At 38.3% G+C, this 12,019-nt stretch overlaps 1 protein-coding gene across 2 annotated transcripts; it reads left to right on the plus strand.

Moving 5' to 3' along the window:
• Positions 1-3,000: 3,000 nt before the first annotated feature.
• LOC306864808 (uncharacterized protein) lies at positions 3,001-11,741 on the plus strand. Of its 2 annotated transcripts, none has more exons than XM_079409044.1 (5): positions 3,001-3,347; positions 4,232-4,297; positions 9,526-9,681; positions 9,876-9,968; positions 10,695-11,741. In XM_079409044.1, the coding sequence occupies exons 3-5, from the start codon at positions 9,610-9,612 to the stop codon at positions 10,971-10,973; spliced, it is 444 nt and encodes a 147-aa protein (XP_079265170.1). In that variant the 5' UTR covers positions 3,001-3,347; positions 4,232-4,297; positions 9,526-9,609; the 3' UTR covers positions 10,974-11,741. The 2 variants fall into 2 exon arrangements, with proteins under 2 accessions (XP_079265170.1, XP_079265169.1); XM_079409043.1 differs by lacking the exon at positions 3,001-3,347 and adding an exon at positions 3,443-3,875.
• Positions 11,742-12,019: the final 278 nt, after the last annotated feature.

Here is a 12,019-nt window from a genome sequence, read left to right on the forward strand (position 1 = left end):
CACCAGGGGTTCACAGAAAATTTCAATCAGAAAAAGTGAGGAAAAAAAAAAAACTGATTCTAAAGATTCAAATGAGTTCAATTTATATATATTTTATTCTATTAATAACCAAACAGTAGGAATTGCTTAAGAAAGAAAATGATAAAATTATAGTTTTAAACTAAACTATTTCTAGATGTTCATCTCTACTTTACATATATATACACACACACACACACACACACACACACACGCAGTATCTCACAGAAATGAGTACACCCCTCACATTTTTGTAAATATTTTATTATATATTTTCATGTGACAACACTGAAGAAATGACACTTTGCTACAATGTAAAGTAGTGAGTGTACAGTTTGTATATTACTGGACATGGTTCCAGTAATCCGTGTCCTTAATCTGCTTGTCTTCAGAAAACTGTTTGAGCAGTTTGAGCAGGCTTTCTTGAGCACCATCTTTAGAAGAGGCTTCCTTCTGGGACGACAGCCATGCAGACCAATTTGATGCAGTGTGCGGCGTATGGTCTGTGCACTGACAGGCTGACCCCCCACCCCTTCAACCTCTGCAGCAATGCTGGCAGCACTCATACGTCTATTTCCCAAACACAACCTCTGGATATGACACTGAGCATGTGCACTCAACTTCTTTGGTCAACCATGGTGAGGCCTGTTCTGAGTGGAACCTGTCCTGTTAAACCGCTGTATGGTCTTTGCCATCGTGCTGCAGCTCAGTTTCAGGTTCTTGGCAATCTTCTTATAGCCTACGCCATCTTTATGTAGAGCAACAATTCTTTTTTTCAGATCCTCAGAGAGTTATTTGCCATGAGGTGCCATGTTGAACTTCCAGTGACCAGTATGAGAGAGTGAGAGCGATAACACCAAATTTAACACCTGCTCCCCATTCACACCTGAGACCTTGTAACACTAACGCGTCACATGACACCGGGGAGAGAAAATGGCTAATTGGACCCAATTTGGACATTTTCACTTAGGGGTGTACTCACTTTTGTGGTCAGCGGTTTAGACATTAATGGCTGTGTGTTGAGTTATTTTGAGAGGACAGCAAATTTACACTGTTATACAAGCTGTACACTCACTACTTAACATTGTAGCAAAGTGTCATTTCCTCAGTGTTGTCACATGAAAAGATAAAATATGTGAGGGGTGTACTATTGTATGTGTATATATATATATATTTTTTTTTTTTTTTTTTTCTCAACACCCCATGAAGTTTTCACAGAGATGTTTAGTTTTATGGGTGCAAAAAACTTAAACTAACCTTGAGAAACAAACATGATTTTAAAAACTGAACCTGCATTTCATGGCCCCTTTAACACAGCACTGACAAAATTGCAATACTGTGATTTTTATGAAAATAAGAACAGCACAGACTTCTTTGAAGTACATTGAAGCATATACAAAATAATTTTTACAGTTTTTACAGACTGATACCATCACTGTACTGTTACCACCACAATCATTTTTTTTTTTGTAAGGGTGACTCATAAATCCAAAATAACCAGTTCATACAGGTTCTTATAGTTAATAGAGCTGCTGTTCTCTTTCTTTCTCTGGTAATGCAAGAGTTAGTTGGTTTCATGGGGATGCTGGGACTACTCATGCTAGAACGGTCCATGTAAATGTCAGTATGCTTACAGTTTGCGTGCATCTATGTGTGCATACGCATGCACATTTATGTGTGTTCTGCAGGCTGTGAAATTAAATTTGTCAGACTTACGACCCCAGCATGTCGGAGAGCCACAAGTATATAGTGAGTGTGTTACATCTACATCAGCACTTCTCATCCACCCTTCCATAACATTTTTATTGCACACTATTCCAACCACATGAAATGCTTCTTAAACAAATGCAGTCTATAACAAGCACTCGCTCTTCACTTTACTCTGACTGTGGCGTGAGTAACAGAAATATTTAACATTTATATTCATTGTCTGTGTCAGACGGATGGATAGACCTTTTAAAATATCAATTTTAAACGCCATTTGTCCTGCCATCCACTGCTAGAGAATGAATGGCAGCATTAGAGCTTCATCTGTGTGGGATTGTAAATCAAAGTGGTTCTGAATTCCTGTAGCCACAAAAACACAAAGCCATACAGATGTTAGATGAGTAATACTGTATACTACTATACTGTATAATCACTGTACACATTCAAGTCTAAAAGGAATAGTTCATCCCATCATCCAAAATTATGTTGTCAATTAACCCTCGTGTCCTTCCAACCCTGTAAGATTTTCTCTTGTGGAACACACAAAGACAAGATTTAGTAGAATGTCATGCTGCCCTTTCTATAATATAAGTGGATGGGGACTATAAAATATAGGAATGCACAAAAAATTTAATTCTGGCTGACACTGATAAGCCAATCATTATTTCTATATTCAATAACCAATAAATTCTTAATTATTTTATTTAATTAAAATAAACTCTAAAAGCTGAAATCAATCATTTTAAATTATAGAATTTACCCATCACAGCATTACAAGGTACAGTATGAAACATGAATCTTTAGCAAATGTCAAAATTAATATTAAACTACACTAATTTAGTTTTTTAAAAGAATAGATGACAGCAAAGGTAATCTACATGTTCATGCTCCTTTCTCCTTCTACATTTTTACAATTAAATATTCAAAACAGAATGAAGTCTCTTTTAAGGGAAAAACTATAAATAACTTTACATGTACCTATTTAGACACTATATAAATAACTCTTTCACAGAAGAAAGTCATACAGGTTTCTTAGTACATGACAGAGAATAAATAATGACAGAATTTTCTTTTTTGGGTAAGCTATCCATTTAAGTCTGCTTTATGCTTACTGTTTTTCTCTCTTCGTCTCTCTACTTCACTGACTGTCCCTCTTTCACTCTCTTTCTCTCTGACCAACAGGCCAAGTCTATCAGTAACAAGGTATGAAGTCAATTTTGTTTCTTCCCAAGGGAATTCTGAGAAAAATAGAGGATAGAGAAAGGGATGGAAAGGTACACTCTAAAAAGTAATTAATGGGACCTTTTGCCATTACTTAAATATATATGTTGTTGTAAAATGAAAAATCAAGTTCATAAATACTGTTAGACTTTTTACTTTCAATTTTTATTTTATTGAGCTCAGGTGACACACAAATTATGCCTTTTGATTCAATATATAATCATGACTTGTCTGAGTTTAAAATGATCCGTTAATCAAAAAATAATTTAAATTTAACTTCTGTCGATGTAAAATACAACTTGATGACGTGTAAACAGCCCACATTTTCCCTCTTCTGCTGAAGCAGACCTGTCTAACAGCACGTGTTCAAGGCTCATCTAGCGTTGTGGTCGTGTTGAATGGTAAGTAATTTTATGCTTAATTACACATATTTGCATTAGCTTGGGATTCTCTTGGGATGTAACATACTATCTCTCCGGGTAGCGGGCGAGACGCTCCGGTTAGCTTGCCCCCGCATTTGTGTTCACCTCAGTTCGGTTTTAACGTACACGGAGCCGAATTAGCGATAGTTGAAATCATTGGGCTCTTGATATATATATATAAAAATTATATAGATATATGAGAGCTATATTCACGTTTACTGTTCGACTTTAATGAACTTATCTGCAGGAGATTTTTAAACCATCACAGCAAATATTGGAGAGTTGAAATTTCGGTTAAACATTTCCGAGTTGATTTTAACACCCAAAGAGTAATTTTAACACATTCGGAATAAAATGGCGTTTGGTGTTGGAGTTATTTCACAGTTATTTCATCAGTGTTAAAACAACTCCATAGAGATGTAACGTTAATTAGACTCCGCCCCGCCTCGTCACTGCCACTGCTGAAATCACGAAGACGCCGCCATTATCTTCCAGTGTGTTTGAAAGGTAATTTACATTAAATCATACTTAAGCATTTATAATTTGGTACTAATTCAATAGCAGATTTTACAATATTACGTGCTGTGGAGCGAACGCACACTTGTTTATTGCCAGGACCATCGCCGAATATGAAACATTTCTTTATCTTTTTCTTAATAAAAAGCGTGTGGTTAAATAACGTTAATCGGCACTGGAGATAAAGTATGGTGCAGTTTACAGTCGACTGCAGCGTGACTAACGCTGACGTTATTGCTGTCAGTATATTGTAATATTACTGCATAAACGATGTGACATACATCAATCCAATACAGTATTCTTCATTTACACCGGTTTACAATGTCAAACGCTCTTGCATGTTCCAGGTGAAATGTTGGTCCACATCAAGTAAAACGAACAGCAGAAGTACGTGAAGCTGGATTGCACTGAAGGTAGGTTTGACTTAATGCAATTTCACCTAAATTTTTTTGTTGTTCTTGTTATTGTTGTTTTACTCGATTAAAATAACTAAGAATTTGACTTAAATTTGATAAATTATGTCTATTGTCCTCGCTGTCATGCTGTTGACTCATTTGTGTACAGGCCTTTATCATGTTTAATAGAAGGAAATACATTGAAAAAATTCTTTAAATTATCTGTAATTACATTCTGCTTGCATCATAAATATAATAGGGAGGAAAATAAAAATTCTTATTAGTTAAAAGGATTCATTAGTATGATAGGGCCCAGTGTGCTTTGATGTGTAAACTAAATTCTAAAAGTAGAGTCATCTTTTGATGGTTAATAAGGAAACTTTATAAACATTTTTCCAAACACAGGTAGGCTAGAAAAGTCAATAGTAATCCCATGTTATCTGTTTTCAATAGTACGCTGGTTGTTGCAACCGTAGGCTGCACAAAAACGAGCATAATTGCTGACTTAGCGTTGACTCCAATTGGGTTTGGAGAGTGAAGAATTCATTCAATATGGCGGTGATGCTGTTACCATAGTGATCATATATACATAGAGACGACATTTGGTTGCGGAGAGCGTAAATGCTTTGCCGCCATATTGGATGGGTCCAGCACTCTCCAAAACCCAATTGTAGTCAATGCTGAGTGAGCAACTATGCCCATTTTTTGTGCAGCCTACGCTTCCAACAACATTTTTTGTTTGCACTAAAATATCCATCCTCCATGAGCAAGTGCAGTCACCCTCAAAATTTCCAAGAAATTTTCATGTTATAATTTATCTTATTTTTAAATGTGAGCAGCATTAAAAGGCTTGCTTTAAGATTGTCTCCGTCATAAAAAACACACTTTGGTACTGGTGGGCCACCAGGCTTTACAAGTTTAAAATCATTTAACTTCAGTTATTTCCCTACTTAGGTCTTCAGTTACTTTGCTGTGTGTCTTGCAAGGACAAAAACTCAAGCCTTCATCTTCTCCTGGTATCCTGGTGTCGTGGACCAAGGGGTTCAAGTTGAAACGTGGTCAGCCTTCTAAAATAAGCGTAAACAAACATGGAGTAAGACACAAACATCAAGTATGGATTGGCCTTGCAAAATCTGTAAATTTGCAACCTCTACTAAAGACGAGTTGTTGAAACATTATAGGTTACGTCATATCCCCGGTGTGCAACCTCTGCCATGTCCTTACCTAGATTGTTTTTGTTCATTTAAATCATGGGGTAGCCTGAAATCACATATATCAAGGAAACACTCAACTCACTCAACAAGAGTGCGAACCTCTGAAATACTCAGTTTCTGTTGCCAGTTCTGTAATGTGGGCACATTTTCCACTGAAAAAGAGTATTTTGAACACCTTCGTCAACATTTGAAAAAGCAAGAAACTGTCTCCTGTGTTTTCAAAAATTGCCATTTCAAAACTAATATTTATGGAACATTTGCTTCGCATAGAAATCGCAAGCATACTCCCCACTCATTAGATGAGTTTAAAGATGACGTTTTAAAGAGGTATGAAAACCCTTCGCAAACAGATCAGTGCAGTGATTTAGTTAATCAGGAAGGTGAACAGTCTGACATTGATGAGTTTAGAGATGATGATGTAAAAGTACTGCCAAAGTTGATTGAAAGAAGCTTGGCTCATTTGATGTTGAAATTAGAGAGTTCCTTTCATGTTCCCAACCGATGCATTGATGAGCTTGTAGAGGAGTTGCATTTTATTTCTCATTCAGCCTCTGCTCCCATCATGAAAGACATTTTACAGTCTTGCTTGAAGAGACACAACTGTGAAATTGATGAAGCCATTGTGTCTGAAATGGTGAACGACATCTGTGGTGCTAACCCTATTAGCTTTGCCCTCCGTGATGGTGGTTCTCTTTCCTCTGCCTTCAAAAGAAGAAAGTATTTTAATGAACACTTTTCTGTCGTGGAACCGATTGAGTATATTCTTAGTGGAGAGAGCAGCTTCCAGTATGTCCCCATTCTAAAGTCTTTACTTCAGGTTCTTAGCAGGAAAGATATACTAGACCTGATCTTGAGTGAGGCAGAAGCTCAGAGAACTGTGTACAAGTCATTTCATGACGGCACCTTTTACAAAACCAATGAGCTGTTCTCAAAAAGTGACCTTACAATTGCTCTCAATCTCTATGTGGATGACTTTGAGATTTGCAATCCTCTTGGTACATCCAGGAAAAAACACAAAATCACATCTGTGTATTGGGTGTTAGCTGATGTCCCCTCATTGCTCAGATCTGAACTAAACTCAATCTTCTTAGCAATTCTGTGCAGGGCTGAGGATGTGAAGAGATTTGGTTACAGTGTTGTGTTGGAGCCACTGCTCAAAGATCTTGTGGTCTTAGAGGAGGAAGGACTGTATGTTCCAGCACTGGGCAGAAGAGTTAAAGGCACAGTGTTTAGTGTGATTGCAGACAATCTCGGTGCCCATTCTATGGGGGGATTTGTTCAGAACTTTTCCAGTTCATACGTCTGTCGATTTTGTCTAGGTGAAAAGTCAAAATTTCAAGATGATGAAGTGAGAACAGGGGCATTCCCACCCAGAACAAAAGAACAACACACACTGCATGTTCAGACTTTACAGGAAAATGATAGTTTGATGCATGTGTATGGAGTGAAGAGACAGTGTGCACTGACAGCAAAAATGAAATATTTTCATGTTTTGTCTGGATATCCACCTGATGTGTTGCATGATCTCTTCGAAGGTATAGTGCCCCTAGAAATAGCACTGTGCCTAAGAGTATTCATTCACAACAAATACTTCACTCTTGAAGAGCTGAACAAATGCATCAAAGAGTTCCCCTATAAATGGTCAGACAAAACCGATGCACCACAGCCTGTCCCTGTGAACTTTGCCCAACGGAAAAGTGTGGGTGGCAATGCCCACGAGAACTGGGCTTTGCTGCGACTCTTGCCACTTATGGTTGGATCGAAAATCCCTGAGGGTGAACCAGCATGGGAAGTGCTTCTTGTGCTCAGAGACATTGTTGAGCTTGTTGTAAACCAAGTCCACACAGAGGAGACCATTTGCTTCCTTGACAGCAAGATATCTGAGCATAAACACAGGTTTCTCATGGTTTTCCCAGAGCAACGCCTCATCCCAAAACACCATTTCCTTGAACATTATCCAGAACTTATCAGGGCTTATGGTCCTCTGGTGTCACTGTGGACAATGCGGTTTGAGGCAAAGCACAGCTTTTTCAAGCGTGTTGTCAGACATACTCGTAGCTTTAGAAATATTCTGCTGTCACTCGCTATGAAGCATCAGTTGTTGCTTGCTTATAACCAACATGATTCCAGAGCTGTCAGACCTTTACTACAGGCTACAACACTGTCTACAGTGGATGTTAGTATGCTGAGAGAGGATATCCAAGAAGCACTGCTGGCCAAGTTTCCTGGTGAGACATGTGTCCAGATAGCCAAAAGTGTGTGTTACAGGGGCACCAAGTACACTAGTGGAATGATCCTGGCTAATGGTTCCACTGGTGGTCTACCAGATTTTGGGGAGTTGATCCAGATTGTGGTTTCGAAGGGCAGTGTTGGATTCATAGTGAAAGGTATAACTGCTTGGTCAGTTGAGCATCTGAGGAGCTATGTGCTTGAGAAAAATGGTCCAGTGAAAGTCATAGAGCCAGCTGAGCTATCAGACATGGTCCCCTTAATTTCTTACATCTTTGGTGGAACAACCATTATGACTCTTAAGCGCAGCATTTGTGTTTCATAGATGGTACCCATACTTGGTGGAGATTTTCAGATGAAATGATACAAACTCGCATCTCACAGTCTTCCTACTATTTTCAGACATGGCATATAGTTATAGATATTTCCATACTTAAGGATCAAATTTTATATGCTCTTTACATTATTCACCATTTAGCTGTTACTAAGAATTACAGAAACATGTAAAACATTTTGTCTACAGGTTGCATAATGTCACAATCGGTTCAACTCCGAGTGATCCTTGCAGATCACGATGTCCGTAAAGTTGTACTACCATCTGGAATCCCTGAGATGGTGGATGACCTTCACTCAGTCATTCGTGATAACTTTTCCATTGCAAGAGACTTCTGTCTTCACTATAAAGATGCTGATTTTGGTGATGAGTTTTTCACGCTTGTTTCTACAACTGACCTTAAGGACAAGGACACAATCAAGATTGTGTTTCTCCAGGACCAGGAGCCTACAGTAACCTTAACCTTAACTGATGTGACCGACACTTCTGTGACTAATGTGACTGATCATCCCCCTGAAGAGCACTTTGTTGACACCTCATCTGTGTCAAGTAATGACACACTGATCCTTTATTCATCTGAAGATAGTCAAGGGCACCGTTACCAGCGCTGGCCTGTTCAGTTTCCCATTCCAAGCTTTTCTGACCTCACAGAGATCCAAATTCAGTCAGCCAATGAGCGCTTTCAAAAATATGGGACTCTTCTCCCTACAAAAGATTTCATTCCACTGCTTCCTGACATCCTTGGAAAACTAGCAGAAGCTATTTATAAGTATACCGCTTATCCATCAAGTCTGCAGATCAGTGAGGTTGCAGAGGCCCTGACTCTAAAGCATCCCTGCCTGAAAGAACCGGGGTCCTTCAATGGGTCCTATGGATGGGCGCAGCGTCTAAAATATAAGATGAACAATTTCAGAAGCAAGCTTAGAGGTCTCGGCTGCCCTGAAGTTGAAGTAAACTCACTGAAGAGGAAAACAACACATGACCAATATCCGGCAAAGAATGTTAAAAAACCAAAGAAGGCTGAGGTGAACTACTTACCCCCTCATGCTCCAGGTGAAAGTAGTGAAAGTTTGGAAAAAGAGAGAGTCGAGCTCCTGAGTGAAGTGATGAAAAGGGACAACTCCAGGGTGGTAGCTCAGAAAATGGCCAAAACGTTCAGCCTTCGTCGGGAGGAAATAGTGAAAGAGGCCCCTGCCATCAGTGACTTCATGAAGCGCTGGCCTGCACTTTTTAGTGAGGCACAGGTGAGATAATACAATGTTTGTTAAATCAGTATTTTTGTACTGTGGATTGATAAATTGTGGATGCATGTCCACAAATTGAAATCAAATAAAAAAAAAATGTAGAAATGAATACATTTAGACCCAAATCATTTGAATGGGTACAAATACACATTTAGATATTTTATTTCTGCATCATTTATACATACTTATGTCTCTTGTGGTATTTTATACTGGTGTGCCTTGCAGATATGTGAAGAATTCAAGAGGATAACAACAGTTAGCCTTGAATCGACTTTTCTGGCCAAGCTTGACCAATGCACCCCAAAACTGATGGCCTTGACCCAGTCAAAAGGAGGAGCTGCAGGCCTGAAGATAAGGCAGATTAAGGACATGCTTCTGCAGGTATAATGACTAACTTTATAATGAATATACCTTTATTTTCATCTGCCTCACTGTTTTCATGTCAAATGTCGATATGGCTGCTACGAACAAGGTCCATTGTATACCAACACTAATTTTTTTCAAATTGTTCTTATTTTGGTTACACTTGAATCTGATTTTTAATGAACACCGTATCTATTTTTTCCATCAATCAGGACAACACAGTTGAAAAGCGCAGAGAAATTGCCATTCGCTGCCTCATAGTCTATCTTGGAGAGAAGGAGGAGGATCTTTTCAAACTGTACCGCGTAAGTACTTGAGTACTTTTTTAATGTTTTATTTTGTTTGAACTGCATGTCTCTGTAGGGTCTGTATGTTTTGTTCATTAGATTTTCCGTTCAGGGGTGAGTATTATTAGAGTATTATTATTTGATTTTCTTTTCAAAGTTGAAAAACAAAAACATTAAAAGCGAAGCATTTTTCATTTTAGACGTTACAATGAAATGAACAAAAAATAGAAAATTGATTTATTTTGCTTTTATAGGTTGTAGAATGAAAAAAATACAGTCACTTAAAGACAAACACAAAAGACAACCCGTTTTAGCATATTTTCATACCGGAAGTGGTAGTTTATTTGGCCGAATCATGGAGAGGCTTTGCAGGGGGAGGGACTTACAAAGGTCCTGTTCCAAAACCAAAATCAAACCATTATCAAATTTTTATTTATTTCATTGTAAAGAATATGTGAAAATGCCTTGCATTTCATTTTTAGTTTTTCAACTTTGAAATGAAAATTAAATAACTCGTTTTGTTTTTTAATACATGCACCTGAACGAAAAATTCAATGACCAAAACATACATGGACCCTTTAGCCTTCGTGGGTAGAGAGATGGCCGTTTCAATCTTGTGCACCAGTCTCCTGTGGGCTAGGCATTGAAGTACATGGTCACCCTGCATTCCTTTATGCATGTCATCCTGAAGAGCTTGAGCTATGTATTTTATACATCCTGACATCTTTTAATTTCTCTTACAAGGATGTGGAGGAGCTCGACGCAGACCTTGCAATGCAAGTGATGAAGATTGCTATCGTTGGTGATGGGCGTGCAACCATCATAGTTGAGGGATCCAAGATCCTGGAGGGGATTGATGTCGCCAGATCCTGTGCTTTGCTGATGGGAGTAATCTACGCTCTTAACCTTACCTATCCCAAGCACTTGAAATTTACCTTTGAAGTGTTTCAGAAGCTATGCCTTGAGCTTGATGGACAAAAAGCCAGCTCTAAAGTAATGAATCTCAAGTTTGGTATTTTCTAGAGCAGACTTGATCGACCTTTCGTGAGGGAGAGTTTCACATCTCACACACACACACACAACCTGTTCTTTTTTCTGCATTTCTGGTGCCACTTCATGCATTGGGATTGACCAAATTTTAAAACACTGTTCTTTATAAGCTTCTGAGTTCATGTTTTGTGTCTAGCCTACAAATGCTGCTTGTTGCACGTTTTTAAGGAATTTGAGCTGTGGTTAATTTCTCCCATGACTTCTGTGTTCTGAGGGTATTGGTGTGTTTTGAACTTCATATGCAGTGCCCTCTTTAGTTGCCGTTAATCTGGAAGGTGAATAGTCAAATATTGATAAGAATAAAGATGATTATGTAAGAGTACTGGAAAAGTTGAATGAAAGTTGAATGTTTAAATTAGTACATTTAATGTACAGCAATCTGTCATCTCATGTTTTGATTCACTTTCATGTGTTCAAGTCAAAGAATGGTGATCCATGTACTGGGTTTTACTACATTTTATTACACTGTTCCTCATAAGTTTGTGAGGGCATGCTGTTTTGTGTCTCAGGAAAATGTAGCATACAAATCTTGCTGTTTGAAAGTTTAAGAATTGTCCTACTGTTTTTTTTTTTTTTTGTTTTTTTTTTACTGCCAATAAATGGGTCTAACTCATTTGAATAATACTGTCTGAATATCTATTCTTTTTGAGCACCAGGAAAGAGTCCCTTAGCTGCTGTCCAGGTGCTTGGTGTTGACATCGCCCTCATGCCTCTAAATACTCCTAGCAACCTTTCAGAAGGTATTTAGCATCTCCTTGCTGTCAGCTGATTTCACTCAGCCACCTTCAAACCACCAAACAAACAAACACACACAACATCCTCATCTTCCTCAGATTGTGTTATAATCATTTAACTGCTTCTTGCTTCACAAAGACAGCAAGGTTCTGTAGCTACACCTTATTTCTGGGGGATCCTTTTTCTGAAGGTCATGACACAAGAGCAGACACAGCACATGGTAACTTAATTTCATTTGGAAGAAAGTCTGATCATCAAGTATCCAACTGTCTTAGAACCTTGAC

The sequence above is a fragment of the Barbus barbus genome (assembly GCF_936440315.1).
Source record: "Barbus barbus genome assembly, chromosome: 46".
In the NCBI taxonomy this organism is placed as follows: domain Eukaryota; kingdom Metazoa; phylum Chordata; class Actinopteri; order Cypriniformes; family Cyprinidae; genus Barbus; species Barbus barbus.

Bases quoted from the DNA above. Each gene is read 5' to 3' on its own strand.
- LOC306864808 (XM_079409044.1), top strand. From the start codon at position 9,610: ATGGCCTTGACCCAGTCAAAAGGAGGAGCTGCAGGCCTGAAGATAAGG. The intron at 9,682-9,875 runs GTATAATGACTA...TCCATCAATCAG, and splicing joins TTAAGGACATGCTTCTGCAG to GACAACACAGTTGAAAAGCG. The intron at 9,969-10,694 runs GTAAGTACTTGA...TTCTCTTACAAG, and splicing joins ATCTTTTCAAACTGTACCGC to GATGTGGAGGAGCTCGACGC.